General features: G+C 41.0%; 1 protein-coding gene across 7 annotated transcripts in view; it reads right to left on the bottom strand.

Annotated features, from left to right (window-relative positions):
- The window catches only part of LOC124619247 (far upstream element-binding protein 1), a 77,794-nt gene that overhangs the window by 18,297 nt on the left and 37,957 nt on the right, over positions 1 to 21,540 (bottom strand). For all 7 annotated transcript variants that reach the window (XM_047145494.1, XM_047145497.1, XM_047145498.1 and 4 more), the window contains one exon: positions 8,877 to 9,214. In XM_047145494.1, coding sequence (XP_047001450.1) covers positions 8,877 to 9,214 — 338 coding nt within the window. The remainder of the gene's footprint in view (positions 1 to 8,876; positions 9,215 to 21,540) is intronic.

Here is a 21,540-nt window from a genome sequence, read left to right as displayed (position 1 = left end):
ATCTTTTTCGCAGTTGTTATACGAACATGGCTTGGAAACAACAATTACAGGCACCTGAGGCAGTTCTGAGTATTGTTACGCCCCGCCAGGAGGATCCTTCAGACCAAGAGGTACATATGACAAACAGGTTATAGGTGTTGCCTGTGGCTGACGTTGCCCCTGAGCCAGATATAGCTGGTTGGTTGGTTGTTTGCTTGCTTGGTTTAAAAGAGGAGGAAGGGACCAAACTGTGAGGTCATCAGTCCCTTGTTCCCAGTAAAATAATTACACAATGGAAAAAAGAAAAGAAAGGAGATTTATAGCACAACAACAGGGGAAAGGAAGAACCAGAAGAACAACAGGGGAAAGGAAGAACCAGAAGAACAACAGGGGAAAGGAAGAACCAGAAGAACAACAGGGGAAAGGAAGAACCAGAAGAACAACAGGGGAAAGGAAGAACCAGAAGAACAACAGGGGAAAGGAAGAACCAGAAGAACAACAGGGGAAAGGAAGAACCAGAAGAACAACAGGGGAAAGGAAGAACCAGAAGAACAACAGGGGAAAGGAAGAACCAGAAGAACAACAGGGGAAAGGAAGAACCAGAAGAACAACAGGGGAAAGGAAGAACCAGAAGAACAACAGGTGAAAGGAAGAACCAGAAGAACAACAGGAGGACAACCAACACCATTACATACAAAACAGAAAAAGAAAACCACAGAGAGAAGCAAGAAACAGGTAGAAGGGGTAAAAAGAGAGAGCAGATGACTGTGGCTGGCCAACCACAAGAATAAAAAGGAAAAGCCAGCCACTCTGCGACACATTAAAACATTCACCCTAAGAGCATTAGAGCGCAGAACACAAGGGGACAAAGGACATGCGCTAGAACTTATATAGAACGATAAAACCCACCGACACAAGTAAAAGGTAAAACTAAATTAGTCGATGAGGTGGTGTCAGCTAAAACCTGGTAACTGAAGAGCCCATCGCAGGGCAGCCAAAGGAGGACAGCTCACCAAGATATCGGCCAGTCAGCGGAGCTGGCAGAGAACCACAGGGGTCCCCATGAGAGGCCCACATGCAGGACTGCCACACGTTCATAGTCTCCTAAATGGCACGCTGTTTGTTGTGCGTGGCTGAGGTTATGCCATTTCATCACCAAATGCCGCAAAACCTTGCAGCGTAATACCGAATGCAGGTCAGTTGCAGAGAAGCCGATCTCTGTACGTGTTTTCCACATAGCCTGTCGGCAAGCTTGTTGCCCGGGATTCCGACTTGACTTGGGGTCCATACAAACACCACTGAAATACTGGACCATTCCAGGGCATAGATGGACTCCTGGATGGTCGTTACCAAAGGATGACGAGGGTAGCACTGGTCGACAGCTTGCAGGCTGCTCAAGGAGTCAGTACACAGAAGAAACAACTCCCCAGGGCACGAACAGATGTGCTCAAGAGCATGAGATATAACCACCAGCTCTGCCATGGAAACACCGCAGCCATCGGCAATGAATACTGTTCAATATGTCCTCCCTGGACATACGTTAAGCTGACGTATCAGTCATCGAGCCGTTGATGTAAACCAACAGCAGAGCTGCGGGGTGGGGGGTGTCTTTGGGCCGTGTGGAAGGTCCAGGCGAAGCTGTGGCCTAGGCGTACACCACGGAGATGTACGTGAATGGACCTCAAATATAGGTCGTAAAGGCAAGGACTCCAGTTTGGAAAGAAGGGATTGGACATGGAGTGTAATTGGAAGCCCTAACCTGGGCCGCTGATGTGGGAGATGAACTGCCATGGGTGGGAGAAGCAGACGGTGATTCGAATGTGCAGGAGAACTACGAATGTGCGCAATGTAACTGGCCAGCAGTTGTGCACACTTAACCTGCAATGGAGGGAGCCCAGCTTCCATAATGACTGGTCACCGGACTCATCACAAAAGTTCCTGTCACTAGGCGAATGCCACAGGGGTGCACCGGGTCAAGTAAACGCAACTCTGAGAGCACCGCTAAACCTTAAACCGGACACCCACAGTCAACGAGGGATTGAACAAGAACACTGTAGAGCTGTGAAAGCGTAGAGTTATCTGCACCCCAGATGGTGTTGCTCAGGCAGTGGAGGACATTGAGGTGCTGCCAGCAATTCTACTTAAGCTGACGAAGGTAAGGAAGCCAAGTAATCAAGGGTCAAACACCAGTCCTAAGAATTGATATGTCTCCACTGTGAGTGGATCATCATTAAGGTAAAGCTCTGGTCCTGGATGAACGGTATGACACCAACGGAAGTGCATAACACACGACTTTGTAGCCGAAAACTGGAAACTGGGCTAGAGCCCACGACTGCACCTTGTGGATGGCTCTCTGTAGGTGCCGCTCAGCAACACCAGTACTGGTGAAGCAGTACGAAATGCAGAAGTTGTCTGCATACACAGAGGGTGAGATGGACAGCCCTACAGCTGCTGCTACACCATTAATGGCCACTAAAAATAGAGAGACACTTAATACACAGCCCTGCGGGACACCATTCTCCTGGATATTGGGAAGGGGGGGGGGGGGGGGGGGCACTATGGGAGGCATCAACATGGACAAGGAGAGTACGAACAGACATGAAAATTTGGATAAAAATTAAGAGCGGGCCTCGGAGACCCTATTCATATAATGCGGTAAGGATATGATGTCGCCAGGGGGTGTCATACGCTTTTCGTACATAAAAAAAAAAAAAAAAAAAAAAAAAAAAAAAAAAAAAAAAAAAAAGACAGCAACCAGGTGTTTGCACCTGGAAAAGGCTGTTCGGATGGCAAACTTTAAGGACATAGGATTATCAGTGGTAGAGCGACCCTGGCAAAAGCTGCCCTGCCATGGAGCCAGTAGGCCACGTGACTCCAGGACCCAACCCACCCACCGACAAACCATACATTCCAGCAGCTTACAAAGAACGATGGTGAGGCTGATGGACCGATAGCTATCCACATCAAGCGAGTTTTTACCGGGTTTGAGCACTGGAATGATGTTCTTTCCCACCACTGCAATGGAAAGATGTCATCGCACCAGATCCGGTTAAAGATGAGGAGATGTTGCTTTTAGTCAGATGAGAGATGTTTAATCATCTGACTGTAGATCCGATCTGGCCCAGGAGCTGTGCTGGGGCAATGTGCAAGGGCACTGAGGAGCTCCTACTCTGTACATGGGGCATTATAGGATGCACTGTGGCGTGTAGTAAACAAGAGGACTTTTCCTTCCAGCTGCCGTTTGAGAGTGTGAAAAGGGGGGGGGGGGGGGGGGTAACACGCCATTTATGTTAACACTGAGAACACCTGTTTGGGTCTGGTACCCGAAAACAAGTTTGATCTTTGGCCAGACTTGGGAAGGTGATGTATGCCACCCAATGGTCGAGAATTCTCTCTCCCAACACTCCTGCTCCCGTTGTTTGATAAGTTGGAAAACATGGGCACAGAGCCCTTTAAAGGCTACGAGGTGCTCCAGGGAAGGGTGCCACTTATGCCGCTGTAAAGCTCACAAACATTCCTTAATTGCTTCAACAACTTGCAGTGATCACCAAAGGACTGCCTTTCGCTGGGGCACCCGAAAGAGTGAAGGATCATGTTTTCTGCCACAGAAACTATTATTGTATTCACCTGCTCAACCATCACATCGATGTTACTGTGTGGAGGAGATTCAACAGTTGCAGCAGAGGTGAAAGTTTCCCAGTCCACCTTGTTTAAACCCTGTCTGGTCAGTCGTCCATGGGCCTGACACAGAGGAGTGATAGGAAGATCAAGTGGTCACTACCACACAGGTCGTCATGTGCTCTTCAGTGGATAGATGGGATATGTCCTGGCCTGCAAACTGATAAATCAATGGTCAAGTAGCTACCATGAGCCATACCGAAATGTGTGGCAGCTCCAGTCTTTAAGAGGCAGAGGTCGAACTGAGACAGTGAAGTTTCGACATCTCTGCCTCGGCCAGTAAGCACGGTGCCACCCCACAAAGGATCATGGGTGTTTAAATCTCCCAAAAGTAGGAAAGGTTTCGGAAGTTGATCAATCAGTGCAGTTAACACATTCAGGGATATTGCACCATTTGGAGGAAGATACACATTGTTGACAGTTATTTCCTGTGTCGTGCTTATTCTGATAGCCACAGCTTCAGGAGGGGTTTGAAGGAGCACAGTTTCACTACAGACTGATTTTAGGACAAATGCCAACTCCACCTGACACTCCATTATAGTTACTACAGTTCCTGTAGTATCCTTTACAGCTACGGAGAGCAGGAGTCTGCATTGCTGGGAACCATGTTTCCTGGAGGGCAATGCAGAAAGCAGGTGTAAAGCTTAACAGCCGCCATAAGCTCAGCCAGGTGGTGGAAAAACCACCGCAATTCCATTGGAAGATGACATCGTCGTGAGAATGGGAAGGCATGGGACATTCAATGAGGCAGTTTATGCCTCAGGGTCACCTACTGCCAGTGACTTTTTGCCTGAGCAATCTATATCCATTGCGTCTGAGGGTCCAGCGAGATCTAGGTCCTCAGCGGACACCAGAATCTCCACCTCATCCGCAGACGCAGAGCTTGTGGGTAGCAGTGGTGTGGGTACCACCACAATTCCCTTGGTCTTGGGGACCTTCTTTTTGGATTTCTCTCACTGATCCTTGGGTTTCCCCGGCTGGGAGGACTTCACTGATTCAGTCTCCTCAGGGACTGAGGATGAGGGTGAACCCCTACGACCAGCTGCTTGTGGGCTGTTCAGCCACTGGCAGGTGTCATCTTTCCCACTAGCAGACACCTGGGAAGGGAGTCACCCAAGGGACCCCTTCCTAGCGAGAGGAGCTGAAGAAGACTTATGCTTCTCTGGCTCAGAAGTGGGTACTGAAATCTCTGATGGTTGGGGGGGGGGGGGGGGGGTGTAGCACCTGAAGAATGTGGTGCGGGAGGAACAGGGAAGGAAGTGCCCCCAACATCAAGTGGGCAGGTGTAGTCTACTGGTTCTGAGAGGCGACAGGAACATGAACTGATGGGGCGACAACTGTTCTCATAGCGGAGGCATAAGACGTGGTCATTGCCACAGGATGTAAGCACTCAACTTTCCTCTTAGCCTCAGTGTAGATTAGTCGGTCCAGTGTCATATTCCATGATTTTCCTCTCTTTCTGTAAAATCCTGCAGTCTGGTGAACAAGGTGAATGATGCTCTCCGAAGTTGACACAGATGGGAGGCAGGGCACATGGAGTATTGGGATGTAATGGACGTCCACAATCTTGACGTGTGATGCTGGAAGTACAGTGGGAAGACATATGGCCGAACTTCCAGCACTTAAAGCACCACATCAGGGTAGGGATATATGGCTTGACGGCACAGCAGTAGACCATCACCTTGACCTTTTCGGGCAATGTGTCACACTCCAAGGCCAAGATGAAGACACCGATGGCAACCTGATTATCCCTCAGACCTCGTTGGACACTGCACATGTAATGAACACCTCGCTGCTCTAAATTGGCGCGCAGCTCGTCATCAGACTGCAAAAGAAGGTCCCTGTGGAATATAATACCCTGGATGATATTTAAGCTCTTATGGGGCATGATAGTAACAGAAAGATCCCCCAACTTGTCACAACTGAGTAATGCCCATGACTGTGCAGAGGATGCTGTTATTATAAAGACTTTTCCTCCAAACACTCCACAAAAAACACACTTCATGAACATATGTAAGATTCACCATCAACTCTTGTACATATGAGGTACCGTGTTGAATACCCTGGTGTTCCTCCCATGGTGTGGCCAGGGAGGGGAATGATTTGCGGTCGTATTTCTTAGCATTGAAGTTAGACTTCGCCCGTTTAGAGACTGCTGGTGGCGGACCACCAGCAAGACATGACGTACTATCCTTCATGGTGTGTTATCCACCCTGATGTCACCCACTCTGGCCAGGGGGCCTCACCACGAACGCCACCCAGCCACAGCAAGGGCCACCTGGAAGGATGGTCATTTCCCAATTGGCTCGCTCTTAAGGAAAATTTTGAAAAATGTAAATCAAACCCAATACCTCAAGCCTATTCTAACCCCCAGGCATGCACAGGGGCCAGACGCAGTCACTTGTCCTTTGTCCTTCACCAGTGGAAATCTCTCAGCCTGCAAGATCCGTGCAATCACGGAGTGTGGTTATTGGTAGCTGGAATTTCCAATGTTAGGTGTGGTATGGGGACCATTAGGGACATGGCTGTCATGCAGAGGAAGAAAACCAATGTGCACTCTCAGTAAACACAAGGTGGTGTCATACCAAACGTGGAACGGGGTCCTTCCAGATGCCATGAAGAGCAAAGGGTACAGCCAACTGGGGGTGGTGACTAACATTGGTAACAATGTGTGTGATTTTGGATTGGAAGAGATTGTCACTGGTTTCGAGCACCCATCAGAAGCTTGCAGGAGGAAAACACGAGCTCACCATTTACAGCATAGTTGTTCATCATCATCATCATCATCATCATCATCATCATCATCATCATCATCATCATCATCATCATCATGTGTTCTGCCAAAAGGCAGGTTCTCACATGGTAGTTCAAGCTGTCCAGTCTTCTGCCACCCTCTTCAGATTTGCTAATTTTCTCTTCCCTTTACGTCGTCTATCATCTTGTACCTCCTTCTTCCTCTCAGAGTGTCTGACAGACATCGAACAAACGCATCTGCCATAATTTCACAAGGAGCCCGCAAAAATTCTTTCGCCATGCAGCTCAACATGCCCCCGATGTCCATCTGGCATGTGTTGCATCAACATTTACACATGTTACTAAACAAAATTCAGCTACTGCAAGCTCTTTGTGAAGGTGACAGAAATTGTGTGGAGTTCTATAGTTCAATCCCTGGCAAGTTGGAGGACGACAGTTTTTCCACTCTTAGTGTGTAGTGCTGAGGCAACATCCATTTAAATGGAAAGGTGAACCATCAATGTGAGAATATGGAATACATGAAGTTTTACAACATGAGAGGGCCTGTCCAAAACAATGTGTTTTGTGCAGTTTCACGGGAAAAGGTGTATGACAAGATGGAATGGTCGCACTGGTCCAAATGATTCGGCCTTACATGGTGGAAGCTGTAACTCCAGACATGCTAACTGTATTGTGGCAACAATCTGAATACAGCAATGACATATCGTGCATCTCAAGGGGGGCATATTTAAGACCTATGAAAAGGTATGGGGAAAAAAAAAAAAAAAAAAAAAAAAAAAAAAAGAGAGATTTCATTGATTATTCTTTTTCGTACACCCTCCCTGTCTAATGGGAATCTACTGTTTGAGATGGGCCGGGCAGTACCGACGTCGTTATAATTAATTCACAAACCCATTTTCACCCTTAAATACGGGGAAAAATATGCACACATTTTTCATGTACGTACAGTATTTATTCCATCTACCGGCAGCATTTCATAGAGAATCTGAGCAACTTAGATGAAATGCTCATGTGAACCGCACTGCACCATGACTTTGTAGTAAGTTCTTATCTACAGCACTATTTCAGACACTGATGAACCAGCACCTCATACCACAACAGAACTATGTGCACAGGAAGCCCAGAACAACTACTCTCTCCGTTCTAACGAAGTGCCACTCTTGTGTAATAGTCATACTGCAAGATGACATATGCAACAAGTTCCCTTGTAGTAGTCGAGTTTGTTAATCGCGTAGCAAAGTTGAGTTAGGATGGCCAAATAGGATATCAAATGCAGACTTGCAATATGAAAAAACTTTTCTGAGAAAGAAAAATTTGTGAACAAAAATCTGTTTTTAAGTCTTGGGGAGGTATCTGTATGAAAAGCAGAGATTGAAGTGAAATATGGATGAAACCCCTCAGGCAAAACAAGAGTGAAAGCTTTTTAAATGTGGTGTTCCAGAAGAATGCTTGAGTGAGATGGTTTGATCAAATTATTAATGAGAGGTAATAAAAAAGTGGGGAAAAGAAATTTATGGCATAGCCCAACAAAAAGAAGGGGTAGTTATTTTGGGACAGAGATCTGTGTTAAGTCGGCCTAGACTAAAGACAATGACAAGTGGGACATCCGAAGCACTCTTACATCTTAATGGTCTTTTGAAGTGTCAGTTACATGCTTTTTATTCACATATTTGCCAAAAACAATACATTGATATTCAACATCAACGAAGTGCTGCACTTCATTCCATTCATAATGGTAAACTTATATTCAACTTCTTTGTGCCATTTTACTATTGAAGTAACAATACCAGAACACTGTTACTCTTTTTGAAAGTCAATATTAAGTAAGCATTCAATATTGATGCTAAATTAAAAAATATGGAAATGGAGAGTATTCCTGAAATGGAAAATTGTTAGTATTGGACTACACAACCTGCAACATTAAATTCCATGGAACTTTGGTAATTTTTCAAAATGAATGAAATACAAGCTGGTAGCTAATAGATCATCCTTTTCCACTGTAGTAAAATTAGTAAATCATTCTTGGCAAACACTACCAACCATTGCTTAGGCTACTCGTCTGGTCATATCTTCTTTCCTACTACATATCTGATCATAATTTGAGTTTGATCTGCTGCCTACGTTAAAGTTTTGTGTATCTTTCTGCTTCATAAAAGCTTGAAGCCTAAGTTTAAGTTAAATTATTGATGTGTCTGCATTTATTACTTTTGACTAATCAATTTCTATTTACTACTTATTACTATTATAAGCTATGCGATATGAAAGTTAAATTTGTAAACTTAATAGAACTAACTTGTTCTATTGGACAACTCTGAACTACTGTTTTGTACTCCAGGACAAAAATTAGAAAGCTACTGGCATTTAACAAGTGGCATTAACGTCTAAATGATTTAAAACTTCAGTTTTTATTTCAGCAAAACATCTGTCAATAACAGCTATTACGAAGTTTCCCTCTACATACTCACCTTCCCAGCTTTCATCTGCGCCTCAATTGCTTCTGCTTCCTTAATCTTGCCAATGGACCGGTAGTATTCTGCCCACTGCGCACTGTAGTCTGGCTGACCATTCTGAGTGGTAGCAGCTTGAGGGCCAGGGCCAGCAGGCTGCTGTTGAGGACCAGGCTGTGGCCCAGCACCCTGTTGCTGCTGACCAGGGCCAGCCAGCCCCTTGCTCGCCTTCGCTTGCTGTTCAATCATTTCCGCCTCTCTATGCATACCCAGAGAGCGGTAATACTCAGCCCACTGAATGCTGTAGTCAGGTTGGCCAGTAGCTGGATTAACCTGAACTTGTCCAGCCCCAGCACCTGTAAGGAAACAGTTTCAAATTCTATAATGTTACAAAGAAACTCAAGTACACATACAATAAATTACACCAGCTGTTGTAAAGACACAATCAGCTCTCTTAATGTGTAGCCTTCATCTCTGAATATAGTGAGTACTATAATCAAGCTGCTGTAAGAATGTTTGTGGCAGCTGACTGTGTTACTAATTCTGCTATGCATTTTGTTTATTGTTGCACCAAGTGTCATCCATCGGTAAACCATGCTTGCCCTCGAGTTGTAAAGGTGGAAATATGGGACTATCAATACTGCGACTTTTACGAATTCCAGAACTGCCACCAGTGCGTCCCCTCCACAGAATGTGCTCCATGTGCATGAAATTTAAGTTCTTCCAGCTGCCTGATTTCTACACTCATTCTGTGAGTAGTGACACAAATGTGTAATGTTGTACTAATTTATAACAATGTTAATAGCACAATGGTTTGATTAAACCTTATATTCAGATAATGTCGAAGAAACACACCCACCCCATGCAGAATGGGAAACGGCCTTTCACACCACACTACCAATATACCCCCCCCCCCCCCCTCTCTCTCTCTCTCTCTCTCTCTCTCTCTCTCTCTGCACGCGCGTGCAAGACTAACTTGAAAAGGGATTACTCAAAAAGCAAGTTTTGTTTGTGCCTATTGACAACTCGACATTCCGCTTTTCAGTGATGGCCTATTTCATCCAAAAAGTGTATAATTCCACCATAACATTCCTACAAACAAACACAAGTTTGCATCTTAAAGCCCTTAAATTTGATCCAAAGGAAGACAAGATTATTATTCTAATGGATTTCGCTGAAAATTATTATTTTATCCTTTTGGATGCAGTGCAAGGTTTCCACAGGAAAAGCAGAAGCATCAATCTGTCCATTTGTCACTTTTTCCAAAATCAGAAGGTGGGATCAATGAGTTTCTCACATTATCACTGACTGACTCTAACACAGCAGAACAACAACTCATGTTTTCATCAAGGAGCTGATCAAATAGATAAGAAACAGCTTGCTTACATTTTCCACATCCATTATTTCAATGGTGTTCCAGCACACACAGTACAGAACTTTCAAAAATTTGAGAGTTTGGAATTGAAAATATATATTTTTGCTAAAAGTTACAGAAAGTCATCTCATGATGGGATTGAAGGGACAGCGAAGTAATTAGCATGAAGCATGAAGCATGAAGAGCAAGATTGCAAGGCCCTGTTAGTAAGCCAATTCTTCCACCTATAGGTCTGTTTGCTAGTGCACCAGAAGCATTAATGGCATTAAATTTGTTTCCATCAGCAAAAAAGAAACTGAAAATTAAGCACCACAACAAGATAGGTTTAAACATGAGCACACTTTAACAGGAAGTATCAGAAAGTTTTTTTCCAATTTATGAAAACTCCAGGTCAACAGAAGACATGATGCCTTGTATTTTCTGGCCAAAATAATGAGACTTAAGAAAATTATTAACATCAGACTTTCATCAGCTGCATGAGCAACAGCATCTGGCTAACAGTATTGTTTTCCTCGTGATATCCAACAGCAAATTAATGAAGTACATAAATAATTCATGTAGCTTGGATTAAATGTAAGCTTAAAATCATAAAAGAAACCTCTTTAGCTTTGGCCTACAACTCAAAGAAATGAATTATGAGGCTCGAGAGCCTGTGGGAACAAACCCTTATCAGGCTAGGGATTCTGTCGAGAAGAAACCCACCCATGTCTGCTGTTACACAGATTCAGGCCGGTCTCCAAGAGTTGCAGAGATGCTGGTTTTCTCACTTCAAAATAAACAAGCAACAGTTGCTGTACCATGGATTACACAAACACATGAATACAATTTCCATCGCGCAAAATATGCTATACTGTAGACCAGAATTAAGTTAGCACATCAATAGCATCAGAAAATAAATTTGAAATTCCCATTATACACATTCTTTTCCCAAAAAATGTAAGGCAGATTGCTATGAAGTTCACCAAAATTTACACACAGAACAATGATGTAAAACTTTCAAGGCAAAAAACATGCATTTCAGTTCTGCAACACTTCCACTACCATAATTTCCAGCACCCTAGCAACACACGGTTAACTTCTGAAGTTCACAGCTAGTGTTATTCTGTAGTTACCACAGTACAAAAACTGGCTGAAATATGTCATGATGAGTCAATACAAAAATCATTTTTTGTACTTTGTGTTGTAACAACTAGCTCACTTTATTCACGGGGAATTTTGGTATTACCTATTTCATAACACTAGCAGGTCCACGGCACAGCACTTCATACAAATGTAAAGAATGGCTGTCTATGTTACCAAGCTAAATATGTATGAGCAAAAACAGTTTTAGCTAAATGACAATAAGACAAACTTACAGAACAAGCTAAAGCGCCAATCATTTAAGAAACATATCACTGTTGCCATGGACAGGAGTTACCCTGCAGTTATGACTCAAAGCATTCTACAATGCAGTTGCATCAGATCCCAGCCAAACACTAATTCAATTACTAATTATCTCATTACAACAGCCTCATCATGGAACAGTGTTGCTACCTCATAACTGTTTAGCACGTATCTTAAATTTCTCGCCTAGCTCACTGTTTATTTTATACTGCTGTTGCTCACTTGCATGTATAACACGCCATCACTGTGTTAGTTGAACCAATAATGAAGGAATGGGTATGGGCTCGCAACTGTGAAACAATAGAACAGTGCCAAGAAATTTTATTTGTGGTTGGTGCACTTTATTCATAGGCACACCCACTCTAGGTTTAAACTGTAAAACATGACAAATGTCATATCAATATGGGTGTATTGTCACTGCACCTTCACATCGCCGCTTCTAGAGACTTATTTGCTGGCATTGTAAAAACGTATCTTACTTATTACATAGTTTAACATTATTTTTCTAATGAAAATGGTTTTAAAAATTTTGCAGGAAATACTGTTTTGGGAAAGTAGTTTGAAAATACTAGTTTTTGCATTTTTCCAAAAACTGTCAACTTTGCCCTCAATTTATGAACTACTGGAAAACAGTAAGAGAAATTTTAAATTTTTAACATACATTACCTCAAACCACCTATACGAAAATTGGTGTTGAAATATTTTTCCACTCAAGAGAATGCATAAAATTCTAAAATATGGCCTCATTTTGTTTCTTCCAAGAAAATATTGCCAAAGTATTGGTGATCGTGAAACTTTACCAATGTTCATTGGGAACTGTGTACACTAAAAAAATTTCATCAAAATACATGGTCATGTGGGAACCTCTAGACCACCTGGCATGGAATGACACTATAGGCAATGTGACAAACTACTTCAATAGGAATTCATGAAACTGTTTCCAGTTTGAGCTGCACTAAAGGTGCGAAATGTGCACATTTATCCACTCTGCAAGAAATTGCAATCAGAGGGATGAATGTGGATTAGCCTGACTGCAAGGGAAGATGGTAATGTCAAAAAGCTTTCATCATATTTTACAGAAATTTACTTACTAGTGCAGCAGGTCATTTTGTGATCTACATTAGTCATGCTGTAAGACAACATATCTTACTGATATGGTCTTATGCAACTGCAGTTATCAATGTTTCCCTTGTGTCCAAAGATAATGAGATCAAGCACTGATAATCTTTTTTCAGTTGTTCACTTGTCTGTCTGTTAGTCTGGTGTGTACATTTTGTGGGCTGTTGGCTTTGGAATGTTTAAATGGATTATACAGTAACCAGAAACTGACTGAACATATTTGCGTCATCTGCAGTTCACGAGAAATGCGAAAAACTGTAAGGGGCCTGGTTTCACTGAGAAGAATTAAAATTTTAAATGCAACTTGTCAAGAGGAATGTAACAGGTCGATATGTAATTAAGATGATGCGGAGAACCCGATCAGCTCTGGGGCGTGTTTCTTCCCCATAGTGTAATTTTTTGTGAGAATGTTTTATGTCCTTACTGGTGTGTATGAATAAAAAAGAGAACACTTTGCAGAGAAGGTTCTCAGAGGAAAAGAACATTCTCTGAGAAAGTTCTCAAATTCATGTGAATATAAAATTTGAAGTATAGTCTCAACGACGCAGATTTTTTCTCTGAAGCTCCCATCCTCCTCGAGATGGTTCTTGACGTGTCATCGGCTGTGTCAAGCACAGAACATACGCATAATCTTCCATTTTATTCAACTCACTCAAACAGGCAAACTATTCAATGTACAAATATGGAACTGGCATCAATGTATACTGGAAGAATTGCACTGTTTGTATTTTACTTCTATGTGAGGCAACAAATTATTTAGACAATTACAATTTACAAAAATGTATTTTCTTACAATATAACTGGATTTTCACACAAGGTAAACTTCTTTTGCCACTGAAATTAGCTGAACAAATTATGCACACAAAATTTGAAAAATACAAGACATTTTTATCTACTCTATAATGAGATAATTTTGGTTAAATATAACACATAATTGCTCGTATGTGTAGCACTTTAGCTGTTGCCCGTGCCGTTTCATTAGGAGAAACAGATCGCTAGGTTTGTAATAAACCATTTAATTTTCCTCATCTGCCAACTTATTTCCAAATCTGTGTGCACACAGACCATGCTTTCGAACGTCAATGGTGATTGTGTAGAGTTCAATGTGCTGCTGAATGTTCAGAAACGATGTAACTTGTGCATACAATACATGTCCCCAACATGGTATTCGTGATTGCAATGCACTCCAATGGCAGTTGTCAGTATTTGGCTCATAAATAACACTGTTTATGAAATCTATGAGTGTAAAATTTCTATATTAGCTCTATTAAAACAAACATTTCCTAGCTTGCCAATATGCTAGTCAGGTTGTTATGTCTGTAGTATACATAAATAAAGACTTCAATGTCCATGAAAATCTTATAAGGCAAAAAAGAAAGTACCATGTCCAGTCAATGAAGACTTCAGTTTAACAGAAACAGTGCAAGAACTTTACAATAGCTCTTCACAAGAGCTAAATATTATTTCATCATTCTCACTTCTTAGTAAAACCATAAGGTCGTTCTTACTTTATCACTATTCCTATTCAGCATCAGAATCTTTGCAACGCATGAAATACAAAACTTAAAAGGAGAAAGGGAAAATATGTTACTGCGAGTAGTGCGAGCAGTCCTGTAGATTAAGCCAATCAAATGAACCCACTCCTCAAAAAAAAGAGTGCACTTACATTTACGTAACATTGAATCGTGTAGTACAGATAAATATTAAACTAACAAGAAAGTATCAGAACCTATAAAAACATGAAGGTTAGTAAAGAAAAACTGGATATACTGAGGCAAGAACCACCAATACATCACACTTTTGCTTATGGGTCTGTGAGGCTACCTACTGCTCTAAAGCAACAACCAAAAGTTTGACAAGTATACCTAGCATGTTACAGCTCCTGAATGCTTTAATCGTAGCTATGTTACTAACTGGAATTTAATTATGGCAAATTATACCAAAAACAATGCATTTTTGATGGCTCATAATTTGCCATTGCCTTTAAATGGTATACTCTCATAATACACAAGTTACAATAATTATTTAACCACGAATTTGATGGTTCTCATAATTTTATTTAAAAAATCATAATTAACAGCGTGTTTTCAGCTCTGTACTGAGGGGCAACAGCATGTATGTGACAGATTATGTTCTGCAATCTCATTGATCAACATTTCTGACAAGCTAGATACTGCTTCACACAATGGCAAGACTCCCCAACATGCTAGTTCACACTATGATGCCAGAGAATCGGCATGCTCAACATTCAAATACACAGTCATTCGTTAACAGACTAACAGAACAAAATGTAAGATTTATACTGTGAGAAAACATGATGAATTTCTGAAAATGTCGGTGACACAGTTGTCTGATGTGTACCCACTAGGTCTTCTGTACATCAGTCTGAAAAGTTGTGTCTGCTAAATAGCACAAAAGTGTTCTCATTTTTGCTTCTTTTGAAAGCTCATCCCTCCTCTCATGATTTTTGGGAAGGAAGTTCACCAACCAAATAACGTTTATACGGTTTAACTTCTATAGCTTCTCTCTTCGGTATTTCTTGGGGCTACCTTCATCCTTTTTGCTCCCAAGCAACATGAATTCTATCATTTTTACTAAAAAGGAAAGGAAAAATAAATATCAGAACTCAACCTCAACACAACTTACTCAGCACTAAGTACGCTACACAGCTCGCTTCAAGAAACAGGATTTCATATGAAATCTGAGTGTTGTTCTTGTTGACAAAATTCATCTATCCTTTTACTCAAGCTGAGAACATTCTCGGGTGAAGTATATTCTCAGTCTTACTTTAAGTCGTGCAAACCTGGAATAATTTCCAAAATTAAGAGAATGAAGTACATTTCTGTTTTCCTCATACAACCCATTATTTCATTCCTCATACAACCCACATTTCATTCCTCATACAACCCACATTTCATTCCTCATACAACCCACATTTCATTCCTCATACAACCCACATTTCATTCCTCATACAACCCACATTTCATTCCTCATACAACCCACATTTCATTCCTCATACAACCCACATTTCATTCCTCATACAACCCACATTTCATTCCTCATACAACCCACATTTCATTCCTCATACAACCCACATTTCATTCCTCATACAACCCACATTTCATTCCTCATACAACCCACATTTCACAACTTAGCTACTTCCTGTCAAACTTGAAATGAGTCACATGAAAGAAAATTGTCACCATTCATTATATGAAGGGGATTTTTATTTTTTGTACGTTGTGTCCTGCTGCTTGCTATCACAGGACTGAAAAAGTTGGGCTGCAAACATGCACTGACCAAAATAGATTAATCTAAGCTTAGGGGAAGGGTATTAGGCACAGGATACCCAGTTTTTAGGCTAAGAGGTTGTGGGACATGATTCATTTGTGGGATGGAATGCAAATTAAGGAAGTGCTGCTAAAAGCATCTAATGAAGTATTACCCATGTACCAATGCTTACCTACAACTGCCTTCCGTCACAGGTCTCTCCATTGAAGACTAAGCATCTCAAGCATCTGTGTGAACACTTGTTAAATTTGGAAATTTCAAGGCAGGACATTGTATGCTGCAAAGCACTCACTCCACTGCACACAAATTCAGTTCCCCCTTATTTGAGTATGTATGGAGGAGGTGGCAATACAGAATGAGTTGTCAGTGCACTGAATTCTTTTTTGGCAATTTACAACATGGCATTATCTCTTCCCACATATTCTTCAAATTCTATTTTGTGTTCTCTTAAATATAAGTTTTATATTATCTTGACAAGTTTCCTTTTAGTTTAGCGTGCTACTTTGGTATTTGTGACCATTATTACTAGGCTTATTCCGTACATTGTAATACATCATGTCAATGAACTGATGTAGCATACCATCATGAGGAGAACTTAGCAATACTTGCCACAATTTGACTTTTGACTGATAACATCTGCTGTGTGACTGAACGCCTGCATAGACCAAGAGCTAGATTACACTGGAAAGTGATTTGGGTTGGCAAAGCAAACGCATCATGATAAACCACTTAGTTCCTTACATACTGTACTAATTAACTTGTGACTGAACACTGACTCAGTGGTGGGACGTGACACCATTTTTCAGTTATCACCAATGATGAGCATATTTAGCCTCTAACATCATTAACCAGTTATTATCCTGTTACCATCCTGTCAAAACAGTAGTAAGTGCTAGGTAGCCCACATTGTTTCGTATTCCTCTGCTCCCATTGCGAAGTGCAGCGTTTTGTAAAGTGTGTTTAACTGATCAGTTTTCAGCAGCTGTTGCTGTGAAGTAGCTTTACTGTATTCGCACTGTTCAGTAACAATGTTATCTCTGTGAAGACGACATTTGCCACAAAGTAAGTCACCTAACAACACATAGCCCAACTTCGAAGTTATAGACAGTTGGAAGGTGAATTCCAGTCTGCAGATAAGATTGGAATTGTTTGTACTCTATAAGTTGAGTACTTTGAACTGGACTACAATAGTGTGGATCCAATTTTAGATGTTTTAAGGAACAGATTATTATATTTGGTTTGTTTGGCACTCAACTGCATGGTTATCAGTATCCATACAAATTCTCAATCTTTTCACAGTCCAGTGATGATGAAATGACGAGGACAAAACACAAACACCCAGTCCCCAAGTGGAGTAAATCCCCCATCCGGCCAGGAATTGAACCTCGGACCCTGCAATTCAGAGGATGCATCCTATCCGGAAATAATACAAAGATATCCACATGGTTCTTATCAGCACAAGGATTACACTACATTAAAGATAGTTCATTTTAACCTGAAAAAGGCAGTGTTGTTTAACAGATGGAAGGTGTTTCTTCAAAATTTTCTTCACAAGCTTTGTTTCCAGCACGAATGATTTTTATCTTTATGATGGAAGTGAGATAGTTGCCTGGAGATGCCAGTTCCCATACACTATGAGGAGCATATTGTTTGACAAAATTTAAGTTAATGCTGCTGAGAAGTCTGGACACATTGCACAGGCAAAGGAGCCGAGAAGCGCACACAGGAAGGTAGCAAGGTAGCAGAACGACTGTCCTTCATGCTGGTTTGTCTCATGGCTTCCTCTGAAACATTCTTTCTATTCCATTCCAAAGAGCAGGATTACACCATGAAGAAATGAACACCACTGTTTTGCTGAATGGTTTTCTAACTTGTTGCTATGAAGTATTCCCCGGAATTCAACAATAGTAGTAATGGACGATAAACCATACTACTATGTTATGTTAATGATGCTCCAATAATGCAAAGGAAGAAAACATACTCTCCTCTGGCAAAAATTGAACCTCGCATGGGCAAGGCAGAATCAATGGAACTTTTACAGCTGTACTAGTCAAAATATGCACACACCATATCGACAAACAAATACAATAACAAGGCTTCCTCTATGCCATACTCATTTCAGTCTTACTACATTTCCATGACCAGGTGAAAAGTTACTTCACAAGAAACAATAAGAATTTTAACCTCTGTGAGGTGAAATGTTGACAAAAGAAGCCATTAACAGACATTGCCCCACCAGGCTGGTCTCCATTTATGAGCCATACCAAGAAGATAGAGAAACAATCAAGGATTACTGGAAGAACAAATCAGAGAGATCATTTCTGTCAGCTCCAACACTAGTTCTGGGTCAAAGAAATAGGGCAGTGTGACTCATTGCTTACATGATTATCACAGATACATACAGAATATTTGTGGACGTTAAGTATTGCTATTTGTTTATTAATTACTATAGCTGACTGCCTGTCAAAAATTATGCAGTGGAAGTAGGTATGTCACCATTGGTCTGCACTGCTAACAGTGGTCTTCTCGTCAAAAGTTGCGACTTATTGCCATTGCACCAAAACAGCTCAAAAACTCCTACTGAAAACAGGATTCCTTCCCATTAGCTTCAACAGCACGAGTCGTGTCCATTAAGTATATACCACTTTGGACAAAAACATTTTTCTAGAAAGAGCATTTCTAAAACCTTTTCCCATATGGTTGCCATCGTCGTTCAGCCATTTGTCACAGCGAGAAACCACCTTTTCTCTGCCCTCTTCTTAGTAGAGTGATGCCACTAGTGAATATGGCCACTGCTGAACACCTTTTTTGCATAATCACTATTAGAGCACCTTTCCCCAAAAATCACATTTCTAGTTCAAGAACAAATGGTAAAAAAACGTGTAAGATCGATACTGTACAGAGGTGATCCAACTGCTCCCAACCGAACTGCTGAATGAGGTTTCGAGTGACATCAGCAGAATGGGGACGTGCACTGTCATGAAGCAACACAATGCCTTGAGTAAGCATTGCATACCTTTTGCTTTAAATTGCACACTTTAGTTTTTGAGGGATAGTGAGTGCCTCCACTCCACTGGCTTGTCTCGATTCTGAAGTGACAAGACAAACCAAAGTCATCACCACTCACAATTCTAGTTAAGAATTCATCAACCTCATCACGGCATTGGATAAGAAATGTCAAAGCACTGCAAAGTCAATTCATTTTGTGTACATCCAGAAGCATTTTCGGAATCCATCAAGAACAACTTGTAACAATTTTGGCAATTTGTGATGCATGCAAGACAGTTTTTGAAATTTGTGGAAATTCATCAAGAAGAACTATTTTTGTGAATTGTCTGTTTTTTAAAATTTTCTCATTAACTTTCTCTACTAAGTCATCATTGACAATAGAAGGCCAAACACTCCATGCACCATGAACATTGGCTTGTTGGCCACTGAAATGTCTCACCCCCTCCTCCTCATTCCAGCAGTCAGACCACCATAAATCTCTACACGTTTACAATTAATCTCGGCTGGCTTAGCATTCTTTGCCTTAAAAAAAAAAAAAAAAAAAAAAAAAAAAAAAAAAAAAACCATAGAACAGAATGCACTTCACAGTTGACAGACTCAAGAGACTATCAAAGACTGAACAATCACTAACAAATGCAAACAGCACAATCCTGCTGTAATGGCATCAGCTGAAAAGACAACAAACAAGAGAGATGAGGGTGAAGGTGGAGAACTGTGACACTAGTGCTGCAGTTGGCGATAGAACGAAGTGGTACTTACGTCCTGGATAGACCTCATACTTTTTGCTTCTATTCATGTACTTTTACTCGTTAAATTGCACATTTCATGAAATTTTGTGACTTTTGTTCCCATTACCATAACAATAACATCCTGGCAACAATCATATGTTTTTTACCGATGGCTCACAGACTGCATGCTCAGTCTAAACTATCCCCCCCTGCTGCTCAGTCTAAACCATCTCAGGATTTATATTTTTTACTAGCAAATAAAAGAATTTCATGAAGTATATAAACCACATTTCAGTCTCTTATTCTTTGGACCTGTGTTTTCATCAGAATTTGTAAAATCACTTTCTGTAAGTAACTGCAGAGAAACAGGTCTTCCTGAAGAACGAACAATAATGCTTGTAGTTTTCCCACTATGAAAACCAAATAGACATTAAAAAATTTTTCATGAAATTCCATCACACTTCCATCTGCACTGTACATATGGCATAGTATGTCCAGGCCCACAAAATACTTACTATAGAAGTAAGGGGCAAAAGCTAATTGTCAAAGAATAAGTCAACACATAGAATTTTTAATATTTATTCTGAGAGACAGGGTGGCTTTACCAAAACAATGATGCAGCAACAATCATTTCTTGGCTGGAGATAAAGAACTGTCAAAGATCAGTGAATTGTAAAAACCTATTGAGCTTGCATTGTGAACTAGCCCAACATGCCCAAGGACACGATTTTCAGAAATGAAGTTCACAGAGAAGTATAATGTAATATGGAATAAAGAAACTCTACAAGCTACCCATTCACACTCGCATAAGAATTATAATGTCAAAAATTTCCTCACAGCATGCCAAAATAAACTAGTACTGAAAGGCCAGACAACTTCAAATACTGCATTTTATGAGAAATCTTCTAATTTGGCATGAATGAAAACACATGACACCTGCATCTTCCCCATCAAAAAGCAGGCAAAGCAGTCTGCTATCCACAAGGTACCCCTATTTTAATATATTGGCCTTGTTAGGCCATTGGAACACAGCCCCTTTTAGGCAGCTTGGTTTGGGAAATTTTTTGAACATCTTTTCATTAAAATACCTACTAATTTATTTTGTTGTTACCACTGAACTATGCAGATCTGTTAATTTTGAGATAAGGATTTAAATTATCTAGCACACAATTTTTAGTTGCACCATTGGAAACGAAATTAAAAATGACTGATTTACAAAATTGCACTCTGCTGACTTACAGGTATTACAACGGCATGGATTTGTTATGATGCACATGCTTTGGTAAGTGATTCTGGAAAGGAAAAACCCTATTGTTTGACAAGGGAGTAGGTGAAAGTGCTTGTTTGGAGCAGTAAAGAAATGTATATGTGTTATGTTTCTGTCTTATTTCACATGAAGATTGTATCTAGACAAATTCGGTAACAATGCAACTGTATCAAAATCATATAAAGTGTCAAACCTTTAAGCACCAACAACCACGTGTGTGCTACTGACTAATCTGAATGGCCAGGATGCAGTATGACCAGCACAAGTGTGTATGTGAGCAATATGCTGCCTATTGACTACTTACAAAGCCCAGTGGGCAAAATTTTATGTGCTGGCACTACAGCTGTGAGACACAAGTTAAACAATCATTAGAGAGGAACACTGTATCCCCATACTTATCCTTGAGGAGCAGAACGTGGCCTCTAACATTATTGTTGAATTTATATAGTCAAATCAAGACCTTCTGAACAACAGATGCAACAAAACATGACAGTCCTGGCTGCACAGGGA

The sequence above is a fragment of the Schistocerca americana genome, chromosome 6 (assembly GCF_021461395.2).
Source record: "Schistocerca americana isolate TAMUIC-IGC-003095 chromosome 6, iqSchAmer2.1, whole genome shotgun sequence".
Lineage (NCBI taxonomy): Eukaryota > Metazoa > Arthropoda > Insecta > Orthoptera > Acrididae > Schistocerca > Schistocerca americana.
Note: the sequence above shows the minus strand (reverse complement) of the source record. Positions and strands in the feature narration are given on the sequence as shown.